The 15,067-nt window shown below is 35.1% G+C and overlaps 1 protein-coding gene across 2 annotated transcripts in view; it reads left to right on the forward strand.

Annotated features, from left to right (window-relative positions):
- The first annotated feature begins 6,264 nt into the window (after positions 1 to 6,264).
- LOC135141289 (uncharacterized) overlaps positions 6,265 to 15,067 on the forward strand; it is a 70,153-nt gene continuing 61,350 nt past the window's right edge. Inside the window, exon 1 of one of the 2 annotated variants that reach the window (XM_064072274.1) lies at positions 6,265 to 6,457. In XM_064072274.1, coding sequence (XP_063928344.1) covers positions 6,386 to 6,457 — 72 coding nt within the window. In that variant the 5' untranslated portion in view covers positions 6,265 to 6,385. The remainder of the gene's footprint in view (positions 6,458 to 15,067) is intronic. The other variant, XM_064072265.1, reaches the window with a different exon arrangement.

Here is a 15,067-nt window from a genome sequence, read left to right on the forward strand (position 1 = left end):
TACGGCGCTTTAGGGGACACATAAAGGATACAAAACGGGCCAGATTGATGTTCCTTTTTGTACTCTTTCGTTATACAGCGCCGTTGAAATAATTTACAGCTTCCCCATTTCGTCGGCCGTTTATTCAGCGAGCAAAAATAATGGAAAGAAAAGTAAAATAAAACTCGTAACAGTAAAAAGCGAAATATTCTTTTACACGATCGAACGTAACGAACTGCTTTATTGGTGATTGCGGAATGAAGGAACAGATCAAAGTTCTCCGATATCAAAGTTCCCACACGACGAAACGAGAGAAAGTAAAACACAACACGCAACAAAAGCCATAAAGCAAACGATCCCGAAACACCGTAGAACAAAGAAACTCGCGCAATTAATCCCAAAAAGGAAAAATTAGCCTATTTAAAAAATAAAAGGAAACGATAAGTGCGAGCAGAAAACGTGCGCTCCGTAAAAACGAAATCAGGAGAATCGCGTTAGCCGTTTTCGCCCCTATTCAGGGTGAGTTTAACAACGTCATGAAAAGGTCTCATGTTCCCAATTCTTGGGGATCCCAATTAAATGGACGTTCCTTTCGGTTTTCGGCGTCGCCTTCAACGGGTCGGTGAAAGGGGGCTGAATTACAACGCGAAAAAGCATGCTGGCGACAGACCAAGTTCTACCTTTTTAAAGTGGCAGTAAATTTTATACAGTACATGACACAACTGAATTAATTACAGGTCGTGAAAAAGTGAGAAGTTCATCTTGGCGCGGCGATGCGACACAGAAGTCTAATTAATTAACAACTTGTTGACTAATTGGGGTGTTATGGCAGGCGGTAAGCTATGAAATTAGATTCAAGCAAAGCTTCCGTTTGATACAAGAAGTAAATTGGCAAACAGAGACAGTGAAGTGGTTAGTTAGTCACTTGGAGTCGCGAAGGGAGAGTTGAAGAAGAAGAAAAAAAAAGTTTCACTCCACTGTGTTTTGTTGTCAGAATTATGTACTAAAAAGTGCTTGAAAAGCAAAAAGAACTAGTAAAGAACAGCTAGAGTTGGGTGAACATGATGGTAATCTTCGGTGATTAGGGTTTAGGGTTGTTTACCGTATCCTCCGTTCCAAAAGTGTCCATCATTTTCAGGGTTGGATTAGATCGTCACACCAGGAATGACACGATTGAAAAATTAACTTTGTTTAAGTAAACAGCAATGGGATAGTAACGTGAAAGACCAAGGGTCAACAAATTTTTCGAGTCCGGTGCTGATCTCTGCACAGGCAAAGAAACTTTTATTAGGGTTTGCGGTTAAGCACGCGGTGAAGGGTCGTAAAACTTAACACAGAATGTTGCAGTCATTTTCACTTATTATATTTCTAACCGTACTCTAAGACAATGTCTGTCTGTGTGGCTGCAACCCACAATACATTATTACAAGGAAGGGAATTAAATGGGGGACTTAAAAATTATTATTTATGCAAATTAAGGAGTCATATTTTCATCCAATCATTATTCTACTGAAAGAAAAAAGTTTAGAAAGTTCAAGATTTTCAAAATCGTGTCACAGTAACAAATTAAGTATTTTTCTATTAAATTTTGTGTTTTACATTGTGCATTTTGAAAATGGGAACCCAGGCTTATCTTAAGACTCCTTCAGTACGAAAAAAGTAGTCTTAGATTTAGTGTTTTTTTTTAAATATATCGAGTTTTCTTTTAACAACGGGATAGTTAAACATATATATTATCAGTTTCTTGTTGGGAAAAGAATACTTCGTATATTAAGGAACAATGGACCAAATATAAGCCCCGCCCACCCACCCCTTCTCAATTGTGATGAATGCTTCATTCATCGTGAGATGAAGGGTGGAATTTGGTTACAAAATCCTCATTTTTCGACAAAAAATTACCATATGAAATATGTTTCTAAAATTATATAATTTTTTAGACAAAACTGATGCTTCAATTAAAATCCGCCCTTCGATTGATTAGGGAAAAAACTCATCATAATTAAGATCGGGCGGGTGGGTGGGGTTTAATTTTTGTGTTATTTTTTTAACATATCGAGTTTTTGTTTTTTTTAATATAGAATTCTCTTTCAACAAGAGGAAAGTTAAACATTGTCACTTTCTTGTTGGGAAAAGAAGACTTCGCATATTAACAAAAAAAAAGGACCAACTCTAAGCCCCGCCCACCCACCCCTTCTCAATTGTGATGAATATTGTATTCATCGTGAGCTGAATGGCAGAGTTTAGTTGCAAAATACTCATTTCTCCACAAGAAATTACCATATGAAATATGTTTCTAAAAGTATATAATTTTTTAGAAAAATATTGATGTTTCAATTAAACTCCGCCCTTCGGTCTGATTAGAAATGAAAAACTCATCATAATTAAGATCGGGCGGGTGGGTGGGGCTTAATGTTTGTATGTTTTTCTTTAATATATCGAGTTTTCTTTTAACAAGGAGATAATTAAACATATACATTATCAGTTTCTTGTTGGGAAAAGAAGACTTCGTATGTTAAGGAAGAATGGACCAAATATAAGCCCCGCCCACCCACCCTTTCTCAATTTGCAATGCTTTATTCATTGTGAGATGAAGGGCTGAATTTAGTTACAAAATCCTCATTTCTCTACAAAAAATTACCATCTGAAATATGTTTCTAAACTAAAAGGATAGAATTTTTTAGAGAAATATTGATGTTTCAATTAAACTCCGCCTTTCGATCTGATTAGAAATGAAAAACTCATCATAATTAAGATCGGGCGGGTGGGTGGGGCTTAATTTTTGTGTTATTTTTTTAACATATCGAGTTTTTGTTTTTTTTTTTTAATATAGAATTCTCTTTCAACAACAGGAAAGTCAAGCATTGTCACTTTCTTGTTGGGAAAAGAAGACTTCGCATATTAAGAAAAAATAGACCAACTCTAAGCCGCGCCCACCCACCCCTTCTCAATTGTGATGAATATTTTATTCATCGTGAGCTGAAGGGCAGAGTTTAGTTGCAAAATACTCATTTCTATACAAGACATTACCATGTGAAATATGTTATTAAAAGAGTAGAATTTTGTAGAGAAAAAATATGTTACAATTAATCGCCGCCCTTCGTCTAATTAGGAATGAAAAACTCATCGGGGCGGGTGGGTGGGGCTTAAGCTTTGTTTTTTCTTTTTTATATACATAGTTAAACAATTTTTGCCGCAAAGAACAAGAGATATTATATAAAAAACTTAAAATCAATGGAAACGTCTAAAAGTTGGAAAATCGGAAAATTGGAAAATTTATAAATGAAAACTCGAAGAGATGTCGTAAAATTAAAGAGAAAAAAACTCGAGAAACTCAAATCGAAAAATTGCAAAATCTAGAAATTGAATTGAAAAGTTGAAAAATTGAAAAATTAAATTTAAACTTCTCGAAAAAATGAAGGAACAAAGACAGTGGAAACTTGAAGAAAAAATTCAAGTAAAATAAGCTGCGGGAACGTTATTTACACCACTGGTTTTTACTTTGTAGAGGATATCAGAAAACCAAAATCTCAAAGTTCTGTTGAAATAACCCTCAACATTTTTTTTTTTTATAAAGCAAATGTAACAATAGAAGTCACAAAATTTCAAATCTTAAGACCCGTTTCAATATGTCACCATTTTTGTCTAGACGAATATTGTTCAAAACAAGTTAAGGAAAAAAAAAACACTCAGTATTACTCTGCAGAAAATGTAATTTTTACAAATAAAAAATTATATTTAAGATTAATTAGTAAATATTGGTAATATTATAGGGTATTTTACGTCATTTATAACCTCGCACTCATCATAATTTGTGCAAACAGAAGCTTCAGCGTATTTAATAAATATTAATGGCGTATTTGTAATTATTTATTTATATAAAATACTAATAACCATTAATACTGTGACGCCATATCCATAATTGCGCCTGGATTTGATTTACTGTTATGAAACCGATTTATCACCATAAAATCCTAACTAACCCAACAAAAATAATGTAATAAAATATTCGCGCTAACTCATAAAAACAAAACTGGATGTACTATGGTGTTATTTCCGGCATTAAGTCAGATCTGTCATATTAAACTGTCAAGACCAGCGAAACAGAGACTTGTTAATAAATACGAGGTGCGGAATCCAAAAAGTCGTCTCCTTTGCTTTTCAGGTCCGTCTTTCGCGATATGTGAGTATTAAATCGGGCTGGTGACGTTTGACTGACAGTTTGACGTAACTAGCTAAGACCGTGTAACTGACAGAAAATCAGTGGCTGAATCGCACAGACATACAATTCTTTGTCGACGCCAAATCTCATTCCTTTTTTACTAGTAATAACGTTTATAATGATATTAAAATTGAGATGTAGATGCTTTTAAGCAGCAAGTTCAAGGAAAAGCAAATTTTAGCTTTTCTTATTGGGTGTATTTGTTAACAAGGGAATTAATGAAGTTATCGTCTCGATTTTGCTTGGCATGTTTCAAAGTTCAACCAATTAGAGTCGAGTGGTGGCTTGTTCGAGACCAGCTAATTGTACCTACATCTTTTTTCGAGCATAATACGGATCAAGCAACTTCTTGAAAAATTATTTACATAAACATGAAAACAAACATCGTTGATGTTGTTTTCGACAACCTGTAATTAGCTACTTACAAACACGCACATTCAAACTTGTGACGTCAGCTTTATTATTATTCTACTTTCCCCTATATAGTTTGGAGGATTTACAAAAAGTGTTGACTATGTCTCTAGGACTCTAAATATGACAAACATGAGGAAATAAAAATCCGTAAAATTTAAAATGTACAACACCTCGTCATTACGGAATTAAAGTTTAAACTTGCTGCCGTTTCAATCCTCATTTCAGCCTGAACGAATTCCGAACACCCGAAAGCCGTAATTTGTTGTTTAAACTTTCCGTCCAACTCCGCAAAAAAATTCACTCAGCGATTTTCAGGCAATTCCGACAGTAAAGTGGGTTCCCGTACTTGAAATTCTGAACGTAATTCTAATGAAACAAAAGGAACCCTACAATTTACAGATGGTGGATGCGCCGGGAAATTTCATTATCGATGTCTATTTCGGTTTAATTTGACAAACGCTATCCAATTAGAGTGCTTTATTATTATTCCTGTCACACATGCTTGAAATTTGCTATATTGGCCTTCCCTCAAAGGGAAAGACGAACACCTGCGCTCCCGAGTAGGTGGCATGGGAAAACTTTTTAAACTTTGGGTAACCCGTCTACAAATTATTGTCAGAATTAAGCTTTTATTGATCGGGGTTTACGATAGGGGTTGCAACAATGCGGCTGAAATCTCTATAAATTTTTTCGTATATAGGAAGGCGTTACCGTTATTCGTTTAAGATTTTAATCAAAGTTTTAGGGTGTGTTTTATCGAACGTGAAACTTTTAAAGTGGGTTGTGTTAGTGGTTATCAAAGAAATGTCGGTTAAGGGATTAAGATGAGTAGGCAACCAACCGCACGCTCGCGTTTTTTGTGTGGAGGTTTTAAATCACCGGCTCGTTGAAATCGATGGGTTTTTTCAACCCTCGAAACTTGTACGTAACGATTTACATTTTTTACACGCGATTTGCATAGAAAGGTCCGACGGACGAACGTGCGCTACATGAAAATCCCGAGACAGCACATTTTTTCAGAGAGTGACACTACATGCAATTGTAGAAAGATCGGGGTCAACGTATACGGGAGGAACAAAAAGCGCCCACGCAAAGACGAAGAAAGACACATTCTATTGATCCACATAGACGTGCGTTTAACCTAACTAGTTGAATGTTCACATAACTTAAAACAACGAAAAAAGTGGAAGCGGCTACGAAAATGCAACTAGCTAAACGCAAGTGTATGAAAAATAGTCTACTTTTAAGGGGTTTTATTCAATACGTACGCTTCGAGTGCTGAAATCGGCGACTTTTCTCTTACTGAAACGGGCTTCTGAAACCGACTGAAATGCGTGCGGACTTTTAGAGGGCGGCTATGGTGGCGCCTTTCGGTGCTGAAATCGACAAGTTGGCGGTCGATACAACAGCGCTGCCCCCAACGGTGTCCGCCGGTAGTTACCCGGCAATGACGATTCCACCGAAGTGACTTAAGTCAGCCGACTCATCTCCTTCCTCTCGCGAAAAAAATTTCCTCGAACTCTGACTCTGTGTCAACGGTTACACAGGTGAGTAAGCGGCGAAAGCAGGTTTGATGGGGACCGCACACGCTGGTCGCTACGTTATCAAAACCACCTTCCGGAGATCCCAACGCTCGCATAGACGAGCAGCTCTGTTAACTTTCATTCCAGTTAAATTAACACAAGAGAATGGTGTTGAGTGTGCTGTGGTAAAACGGTGGCTGTTTTTGAACATGTGATTTGTTTGTCCATCGTCCGGTTTAGCATTTTCGAAATGGCCGTCAAAAATTTACCGGGTTCGACGCGGTTCTTTTGGATTTTTACGCTAGCGTTGTGGACACCAGAGGTATGTAAACACAAATCGAGCGAATTTTGTAGATGACAGAACTTTCTCTCTCATTGCACACATGCAGAAATGACCTAAAAATGACACGAAATATGATGCGCAATTTCTTCCGCAAACATTGTAACCGGAAATCCGGAGCTGGATCGCGATCGTGCAAAAATAAATAAACATTTTTAAAGGGCGACTTTTACTTTCGTGATTTAATAATACGGTGGTAAATTACACAACAATAAGTTATTCGTGGGAACTGACGGCTTCTCCGCCTTTCAATTAGCCGGTCATTTAATTATCGATATTGGCATTATTTTGCAAGCATTGTCTGGATAGACGATGCGCTTTTTTGTCTTTTATGCGTGAGAGAAAGTGACCAAATTTCGAAATCGCCCCGCTTCGTCCGATTATAAGTCAATTTTGAAATTCCCACAACTGTGCTAGACTGCTGACCAATTAGAGCCGCTTTGTGGTACCGTTACCGAAAAAATATTGATGTAATCGAGTCTTCCTGGTGCGATTTGCTATAGGAAGTCCGATGTTTTTAATCTTCGTGGAGAAATTGGCGCCACTTTTTTGTCTCTTATTCATTTTGCCATCCGTCCATGAACTTCGTTTGGTTCTCAGTGTTAGTAAAATATTGTTCCAGGTTTTTATATACCTTCTTTTTTTGGATTTTATCTTGATTTTTTTTTAGAAGGTTTTCAATAAATTCCAAAACAGATATCACTTCTCACGTTTTTTTCGCATTGTCAGTCTGAATCTTACATGTTCTTGTCAGAACAAGCACTCTAACAACATCCAAGATATTTGATACCTTGTTTTTTCGTTTACATCTCCTTCCTGTTTATCAATCTTGTCGAACTTCGTCTTTTGAACTTTTTTTAATTCTTAAGAAAATACAGGCTAGTATTAAGCACTTAATTAATAAATGTCACCATGGATTTGTGACCAAGAGGTCAACAATCACTAATTTATTTCGTATCAACCAGTTTCCAAGCAACTGACAGTCAAAAGCAGGTAAATGTTGTTTATATCGATTTTGAAATAGCTTTTCACTGTGTTAATCACACATTGCGTTTACAAAAATTGGATCTACTTGGTTTTAACTTTTCACTCACAATTTAGTTGCTTCATAGTAACTAGTAGGCCAGGGTTTATTGAAGTAATTGTTTTTAAATATCACCCTATTTCTGTATATTCTGGAGTGCCACAGGGTTCGATTTTAGACCCTCTCTGGTTTACCTTATTTCTGAATGACATTGTTCATTGGCAAATTATTCCTTTATGGTGATGATGAAAAAAGCTGCTTTGAGATTATCATATTTCTGGTAGGAAAAACTTACAGTCCAATTTATAATACATATATACTAATGACGGTGCTTTATGAATCCGCCTTAATTTTTGTCACATATTGAGTATTTCAGGAGTTTTCAATTTTTAATTTTTCGATTATTAGATTTTTCAGTTTTTCATTTCTTCAGTTTTTCGAGAAAAACGAGAAAGTACAAGTAATTTTATGTGACTAACATTAATTAGGAGTACAGTCCTAAATTATTGAATAATAGATTGACTTAGCGGCAAAAATTTGTTGAAAAAAACTATGTATATAAAGAAAAAAAAAAAAAAATTAAGCCCCACCCACCCGCCCTGATCTTAATTGTGATGAGTTTTTAATTCTTAATCAGACGAGGGGCGGAATTTAATAATTGTAACATATTGTTCATCTAGAAAATTCTACCCTTTTCAAGACATATTTCATATGGTAATTTCTTGTAGAAAAATGAGAATTTTGCAACTAAACTTCGCCCTTCAGCTCACGATGAATAAAGCATTCATCACAATTGAGAAGGGGTGGGTGGGCGGGGCTTATATTTGATCCATTTTTTCTTAACATACGAAGTCTTCTTTTCCCAACAAAAACTGACAATATATTTAACTATCCTGTTGTTGAAAGAAAACTTGTATATTAAAAAAAAAAAACAAAAATTAAGACCCGCCCACCCGCCCTGATCTCAATTGTGATGAGTTATTTATTCCTCAATTTATTTACTGATTTTTCTGAGGGTTCATTATTGTCATCTCTTTTTCCTTTTGTCCTTCTCATCTTCTCGTTCTCTCCTTTTCTGTGTCTTGTTCTTTTCTCGTTCTTTCTTTTTTTTGTCCTTTGCATTACGATTTCGATTTTGTGATTTTTTTTTTATTTTAAATCTATTTTCAAAAGGAAATGAAATACAGACCAAATTTGTTTTAGGTGTGGGAACAGAACTGAAATTAAGAAAAACACAAACATATGTTTATTACAAATTTATAAATGAACGAATATGTTCAGTTCCGAATTCCACTTTTTATTTCTCTAGCAACAGTTACGAGAATTATTTTTGTCAAATGTATATTATTTACTTCCCGAGCGTACGCTAAGGAAATGTTGTAGGCCCCCTCTGGCGATTAGGTGCTTTCATGTCTTCTCGACGTTTCATGTTCTCTGGAATACCTAAAAATAGGTCTGCCGTTTCCGTCTGTCTATTTTTAATGAACGTTAGGAATTTCGTATAGATGGTAAAACGCTAAAAATTTTTCTAATTATCTCTACCAACAATTTCATGACGTCTTCCATCATTTTATGTAAATAAGGCTTTCCAAATGTTACGAAATAATATACTCGTATACTTGTGGTTTATGAATCCGTCTTGATTTTTATCACAATTACTTTGCAAAAACTTTCTTGTGCAATATTTTCCACATTTTAAAAATTCAGAAACTAAATTAATAAAACAAGAAATTCCTGGATGAGCTAAGAAAAAACAATTTATAGAAAAATAACAAGAAATTTACTAGTTCGGTTTCTGTAGAATGCCAAAAATGCCACGAATATTTGCTCATCTAATAACCACTTAAAATGTTTTTATTGCGTAAGAATGCTTAAAAGAGTCGTTAGAACTTGTTAATAAAACAATTATTTTGGCAAATGCTATACCCTTTAAGGAAATAGGGGGGCTGTGGGCGGGGCTTGTACTTGCTAAGATAAAACTGATTTTGGCAAATGAAATATCCTCTAAGAAAATAGAGGGTGGGTGGGCGGGGCTTGTATTTGCTAAGATGAGATTGATTCTGGAAAATGATATACCCTCTAAGAAAACAGAGTGGGGTAGGTGGGGCTAGTACTTACAACTTAAAACACTTTAATATTTTCTATACCCCTTCTTCATTCTAGTGACGACTCTTGATATTGTTCAGGCTTATCTTAGCAAATACTACCCCCCCCTCCATGTTCTTAAAGGGTATGTCATTTGCCAAAATCAGTCTTATCTTGGCAAATATAAGCCCCGCCCACCCGCCCTCTATTTTCTTAAGGGGTATATCATTTGCCAAAATCAGTCTTATCTTTGCAAATACTAGCCCCACCTATTCCGGGATGGACGAAAAATTACCTTAATTTTTCCTTTAAAGACGACGATAAACAATTTTTAAAACACTTTTATACTCTTGAACTTCACTTTACCAAAACTCATTAGTCATCACGAACTAATTTTAGAAGGGTGGAGTTTATTTGTAACATCAATATTTCTCTACAAAATTCAGCCCTTTTAAAAACATATTTTTTATGGTAATTTCTTGTAGAGAAATGAGGATTTTGCAACTAAACTCCGCCCTTCCAGCTAACAATGAATAAAATATTCATCAGAATTGAGAAGGGGTGGGTGGGCGGGGCTTATATTTTGTACATTTTTTCTTAATATACGCAGTCTTCTTTTCCCAATAAGAAATTGAAAACATGTTCGACTATCCTGTTGTAGAAAAAAAATTCTATGTATGTATTAAAAAAAAAAAACAAATTTTATGTGTAGATGGTAAAACGCTAATTAAAATTTGTCTCATCCTCTCACCAATACAGTAAGGACGTCAGATTAAAATTTTGCTTAGTCAACGCCATTTAAATTTTATAAATTAATTTTTATTCTTTAAACATTATTTTTCAATTGTTTTCGAAAATACTGGAATATAATAATGTCGTAGCCCTCTATATTTAATACTAATAAAATAATAATTTCCGTAAGGACCAAAATAATATTCGATCCGTTTTACCCCATTGCAGCTTAATTAATTAATTAAACATCTCCTCGGTTTTGAGGAGACAAAATCAATCAAATGGAATTGTTGGACTGTATAAGACCTTCAGAAGTTTCTCTCTTTCTCACAAAAAAGTCAATAATCAATTAACTTTTCCTTCCTGTGGTATTATTTAGATATATTATTTACCAATTTTCTATAATTTATAATTGTAATTTGATTTCCGAAAAGGTCCTGACGAAATAAACGCTGCTAAAAAATACTACTTGATAAAATTAGAGAAAGACGGCTAAAGAATTATTTTTTTTTTTAACTTTATTTTATAATTATTTTTAATTTGTTATCGTAGCCGCCATGACTTTCATCTTTTCTGTTGTTGCAAGATTCTTTCCACATTAATTTGTTTCCTCGTTCTTCGTTCCACCTAACAGTTTGATTTTTCATCCAAGCGAGCGTGATTAACCGCACTATTATATTTTTAAATCGTCCCATAATTGTTCAGTGTTTTTACCATCACATTTTTCTTTCTTTCCACTTAAATTTTCGTGTTATGCAACGAACTTTCAGTTCTTCCCACCGTTGCTTGCCATTTCTGTTAGCTCAATTCTTACACTTCTTTAGCAGCCTCTAAGTTTACATCTATTTTCACTTGAAAACTTTCTTGTTAATTATTTATATTTAATATACATTCCGTTATTGTTTTTTTCTATCTATTGTGATTCGGTTATGAATTTATGAATTTTATTGTAGTTGATCACATTATCTCTTTTAATTGATACTTTCGTAAACATTTAACAAGTATGTGAAAAAAAAGACAATTTGTTTATCTTCTTTTGACTTTCGACTTTGTCTTCTGTGACACTGGTATTATAAAAGTTACAATTTGTATCATTATTTGCACAATAATAAGTTCTCATCTCTCCTTCAAATTGTTAGATCCAAAACTTAGTTGCGTCAGCTTCCTTTGGATTTAGATATGTTCCAAGGTTGTTATTTGTGATTTTTATTAACGACTATATGCAATTAATCATGCATACGTGTTGATGCATCTTATGCAATGTATGTTTTATAAATGCACCTCATGGTTGCTCTAGGTTCTATCGTGGTACAGCGATGGACATTTTTAGCGCTAAAATGTAGAATCGCGTTAGATTTCTCTGGCGTACCCCCAGGCTAAGCACTTGGGCCGTCTTTATTCCGTACTTATATTAAAAACTTGAAAGCGTGCGTGTATAGAGTCTATATTTTTGATGTCACCTTAATAAACCTTCTTCACACTAGCATTGTCTCTAGATCGATGTTTTTCCACTTTTACTCTTGAGAGAAAGTGGTCGAATTTGGACATCGCTGCTTTCGCCCAATTACGGTCGACTCCTGCGATTCCCATAACTGTCTGCACCGGACCGCTGACCAATTAGAGCCGCTTGGTGGTACCGTTACGGAAAAATATATATTTCTTCGTAATTAATCAGATTTTATGATCCGTGTGTACAAATTGACTCGGATTCCTGGAAAATTGATTCCGTCTTGTTTTTTCCTGCGATATGTTAATGGTGTTCGATCACGAGACGCTCGAATTTATTGTAATTGCGTACATTCCTGATACAATCTCGACAACACTCGAATTGAAAGGATCATTCGTTACTGCCACAAGGCAATCGTTTAATTAAAATAATAACAAAAAAACTCCTTGTGGGCAGCAGACTCTACCGGACCGCACCTTTTAAGGACACTCTGCATAACTCATTATCCTTGCAGTCGAAGATAAAGGATGACGCTGTGACCTATTGTCTCCTCTCGTGCTGTTATTATCAGAATTACCCGTTGTATTTACCATGTTCGTGACAATAGATTGTGAAACGGTGAAGATCCACGATTTTTCAACACTGTCAATTAGTTATTGCCCGGAGAATGCAAATGCGGAATGCGAAAATCGCCAGGACTACACATTCTCCAACAACAAAGCCGCTTTTTGCTTCGATTGCTTAATTGTGCTTTTCGAAATTGAATTCGACACTCCGTAGGCGAACATTGCAAAATAGTTCGCTTTTATACGTAGGCATGTAAATCGAAGACCTTGGATTATAAACATTTCTGCGAATGGCAAGCGGCCCAATTTTAACAACTTCAAGTATTCAGACGCTCATTCCTAATGGGACATTCCTGCGATGGGTTTCTGCAGGAATTGCGCCCTGCTGCGGCAGTCACGTCTTTTGTTTAATTAAGTTTTTCGTTTTCCGCAAATACAATTTGTTTTTCTGTTACGCCGCATTTGTCTTGTCACCGATGGAATCCACTGGAAATTGAACAATTCGCGCAATTTATTATTTATCCGAACACGTTCTTCAGATCCTATTTGCTCTTGAGTAAAGATGGATTATAATCCTGTCAAAGCTAGCTCAAGGTTACGGTTCAAGATTATACATGCAAACTTTGATGTAAATCAATTCTCGAGAGGATTCTCCGATCCTCGGGTGACGTAAATCGCGTTTCTTCGATAAATTGCTGCCGAGATATTGTCTTTGTTTTTTCGTTAGGTGTAGACTTGATCTAAATGGGTGCAGTCGGAGTGGAAATAACAAGAGTCTGACATTTATGTTTTTGGACGGGATTGATATAATGGGCTGATGGTTAGGCAGATTAAGGCTGCTCAGAGCGCATAAATTACGATAAAAAGGAGCTTTTATAACAGACTAACAATTATGTTAACCACTTACGCTTAGTTTGAGGAATTATTGCATGCTAAGAATCGCTGGGGTATGATTTGAGCTGACTGTTATAATTAAAAGAAATCTGATTTATCATGTACAGTTAAATGCGATACGCTAGGTTTGGGAAATTATGCATCAGATCGGCACGAAGCCTAATTTAATCGACAACTCGTCGCTGCATAGGAAATGAACAAGAACGGTTACTTAGTTTGTACAATACAAATACGATTGTTACATGCTTCACTCCTTTCCTTCATGCTTTAGTACTTTATTATTTTTTTATTTTATTTAAATATTTTTTATATTAATCACAAACTTTTCTCGGATTTCGAATAAACAGAAAAAAAATCTTGCCGGGATTGAATACTTGAAAGATTGAACATAAATTCGATTTGCTCAACCGTTATAAGATGTTTCATTGATCGGTGCTATATTGCGATCTATAACTAAATTTGCTTATTATTTTCAATGGTTGATATATTCATATTTTTTGTTTTGTTTTATATAACATGTTTATTGTTTAATATGTATTAGTATTTGCAAGACTTGACACCTGTCGCTCCTGGGTTCCATCCATTTAGTTTTAATTCATTAATTCTAATATTTGTACCTATTGCTTCACGAGCGTAAGTTAAGGAAGCGTAGTAATCGAGTCCATCGGACGCCACTTTTATGTTTTCTCGACGTTTCATGACCCCTTCAGTATGAAAATGTAATCTCCCGTTTCCGTCCGTCTGTCTGTCTGTCTATCTGTATCCATTTTTATTAGACACGTAATATCTGTAACTGCTGGACCGATTGTTTTCAATTTTTTTACGTATGTTAGAAATATCGTCTAGATAGTTAAATGCTAGCGAAAATTTGGTTAATCATCCCCACTAAAATTTTGATGACGTCATTTCAATGAACCGTATTTCCTTTTTTTTTTCTTGTACTAGTAATGCGGTGTGACAAATTTTCTAGAGAATGTGAGAAAAAATATTTTGTTCGATTGTGGTTTAATTAATAATTTTAGTCCTATGTTTTGAGAAGACAAACTCAATCAAATCAATAGAGAAATACGTATTTTGCAATTACGCCCTGTCCCTCGGTCTAACAACGAATGAAAAAATCATCACAATTAAGATCAGGGTTGCTTAATTTTGTTTCTTTTTTTTTAATATATACAATTTTTCTTTCTACAACAGGATAGTTAAACATATTTTTAGTTTCTTGTTGGGAAAAGAAGACTCGGTATGTTCAGAAAAAATGGACAAAATAAAAGCCCCGCCCACCCACCACTTCTGAATTGTAATGAATGCTTTATTCATTGAGAGCTGAAGGGCGGAGATTAGTTGCAAAATCCTCATTTCTCTACAAGAAATATATGAAATATGTTTTTAAAAGAGTAAAATTTTCTAGAGAAATAATATGTTACAGTTATTAAACTCTGCCCCTCGTCTGATCAGGAATGAAAAACTCATCACAATTGAGATCGGGGCGAGTGGGTGGGGCTTAATTTTTGTTTTTTTCTTCTAATATATGGAGTTTTCTTTCAATAACAGGATAGTTAAACATATTATCAGTTTCTTGTTGGGAAAAGAAGACTTCGTATATTAAGGAAAAATGGACCAAATATAAGCCCCGCCCACCAACCCCTTCTCAACTGTAATGAATATTTTGTTTATCGTGAGCTGAAGGGCGGAGTTTACTTGCAAAGTGCTCATTTCTCTACAAGAAATTACCATATGAAATATGTTTTTAAAAGGGTAAAATTTTCTAGGGAAATAATATGTTACAGTTATTAAACTCCGCCCATCGTCTGATCAGGAATGAAAAACTCATCAGTCATCACAAT

This window comes from Zophobas morio, unplaced genomic scaffold, assembly GCF_036711695.1.
Source record: "Zophobas morio isolate AGI-343-1 ecotype UQ-CSIRO unplaced genomic scaffold, CSIRO_AGI_Zmor_V1 ptg000004l, whole genome shotgun sequence".
In the NCBI taxonomy this organism is placed as follows: Eukaryota; Metazoa; Arthropoda; class Insecta; order Coleoptera; family Tenebrionidae; genus Zophobas; species Zophobas morio.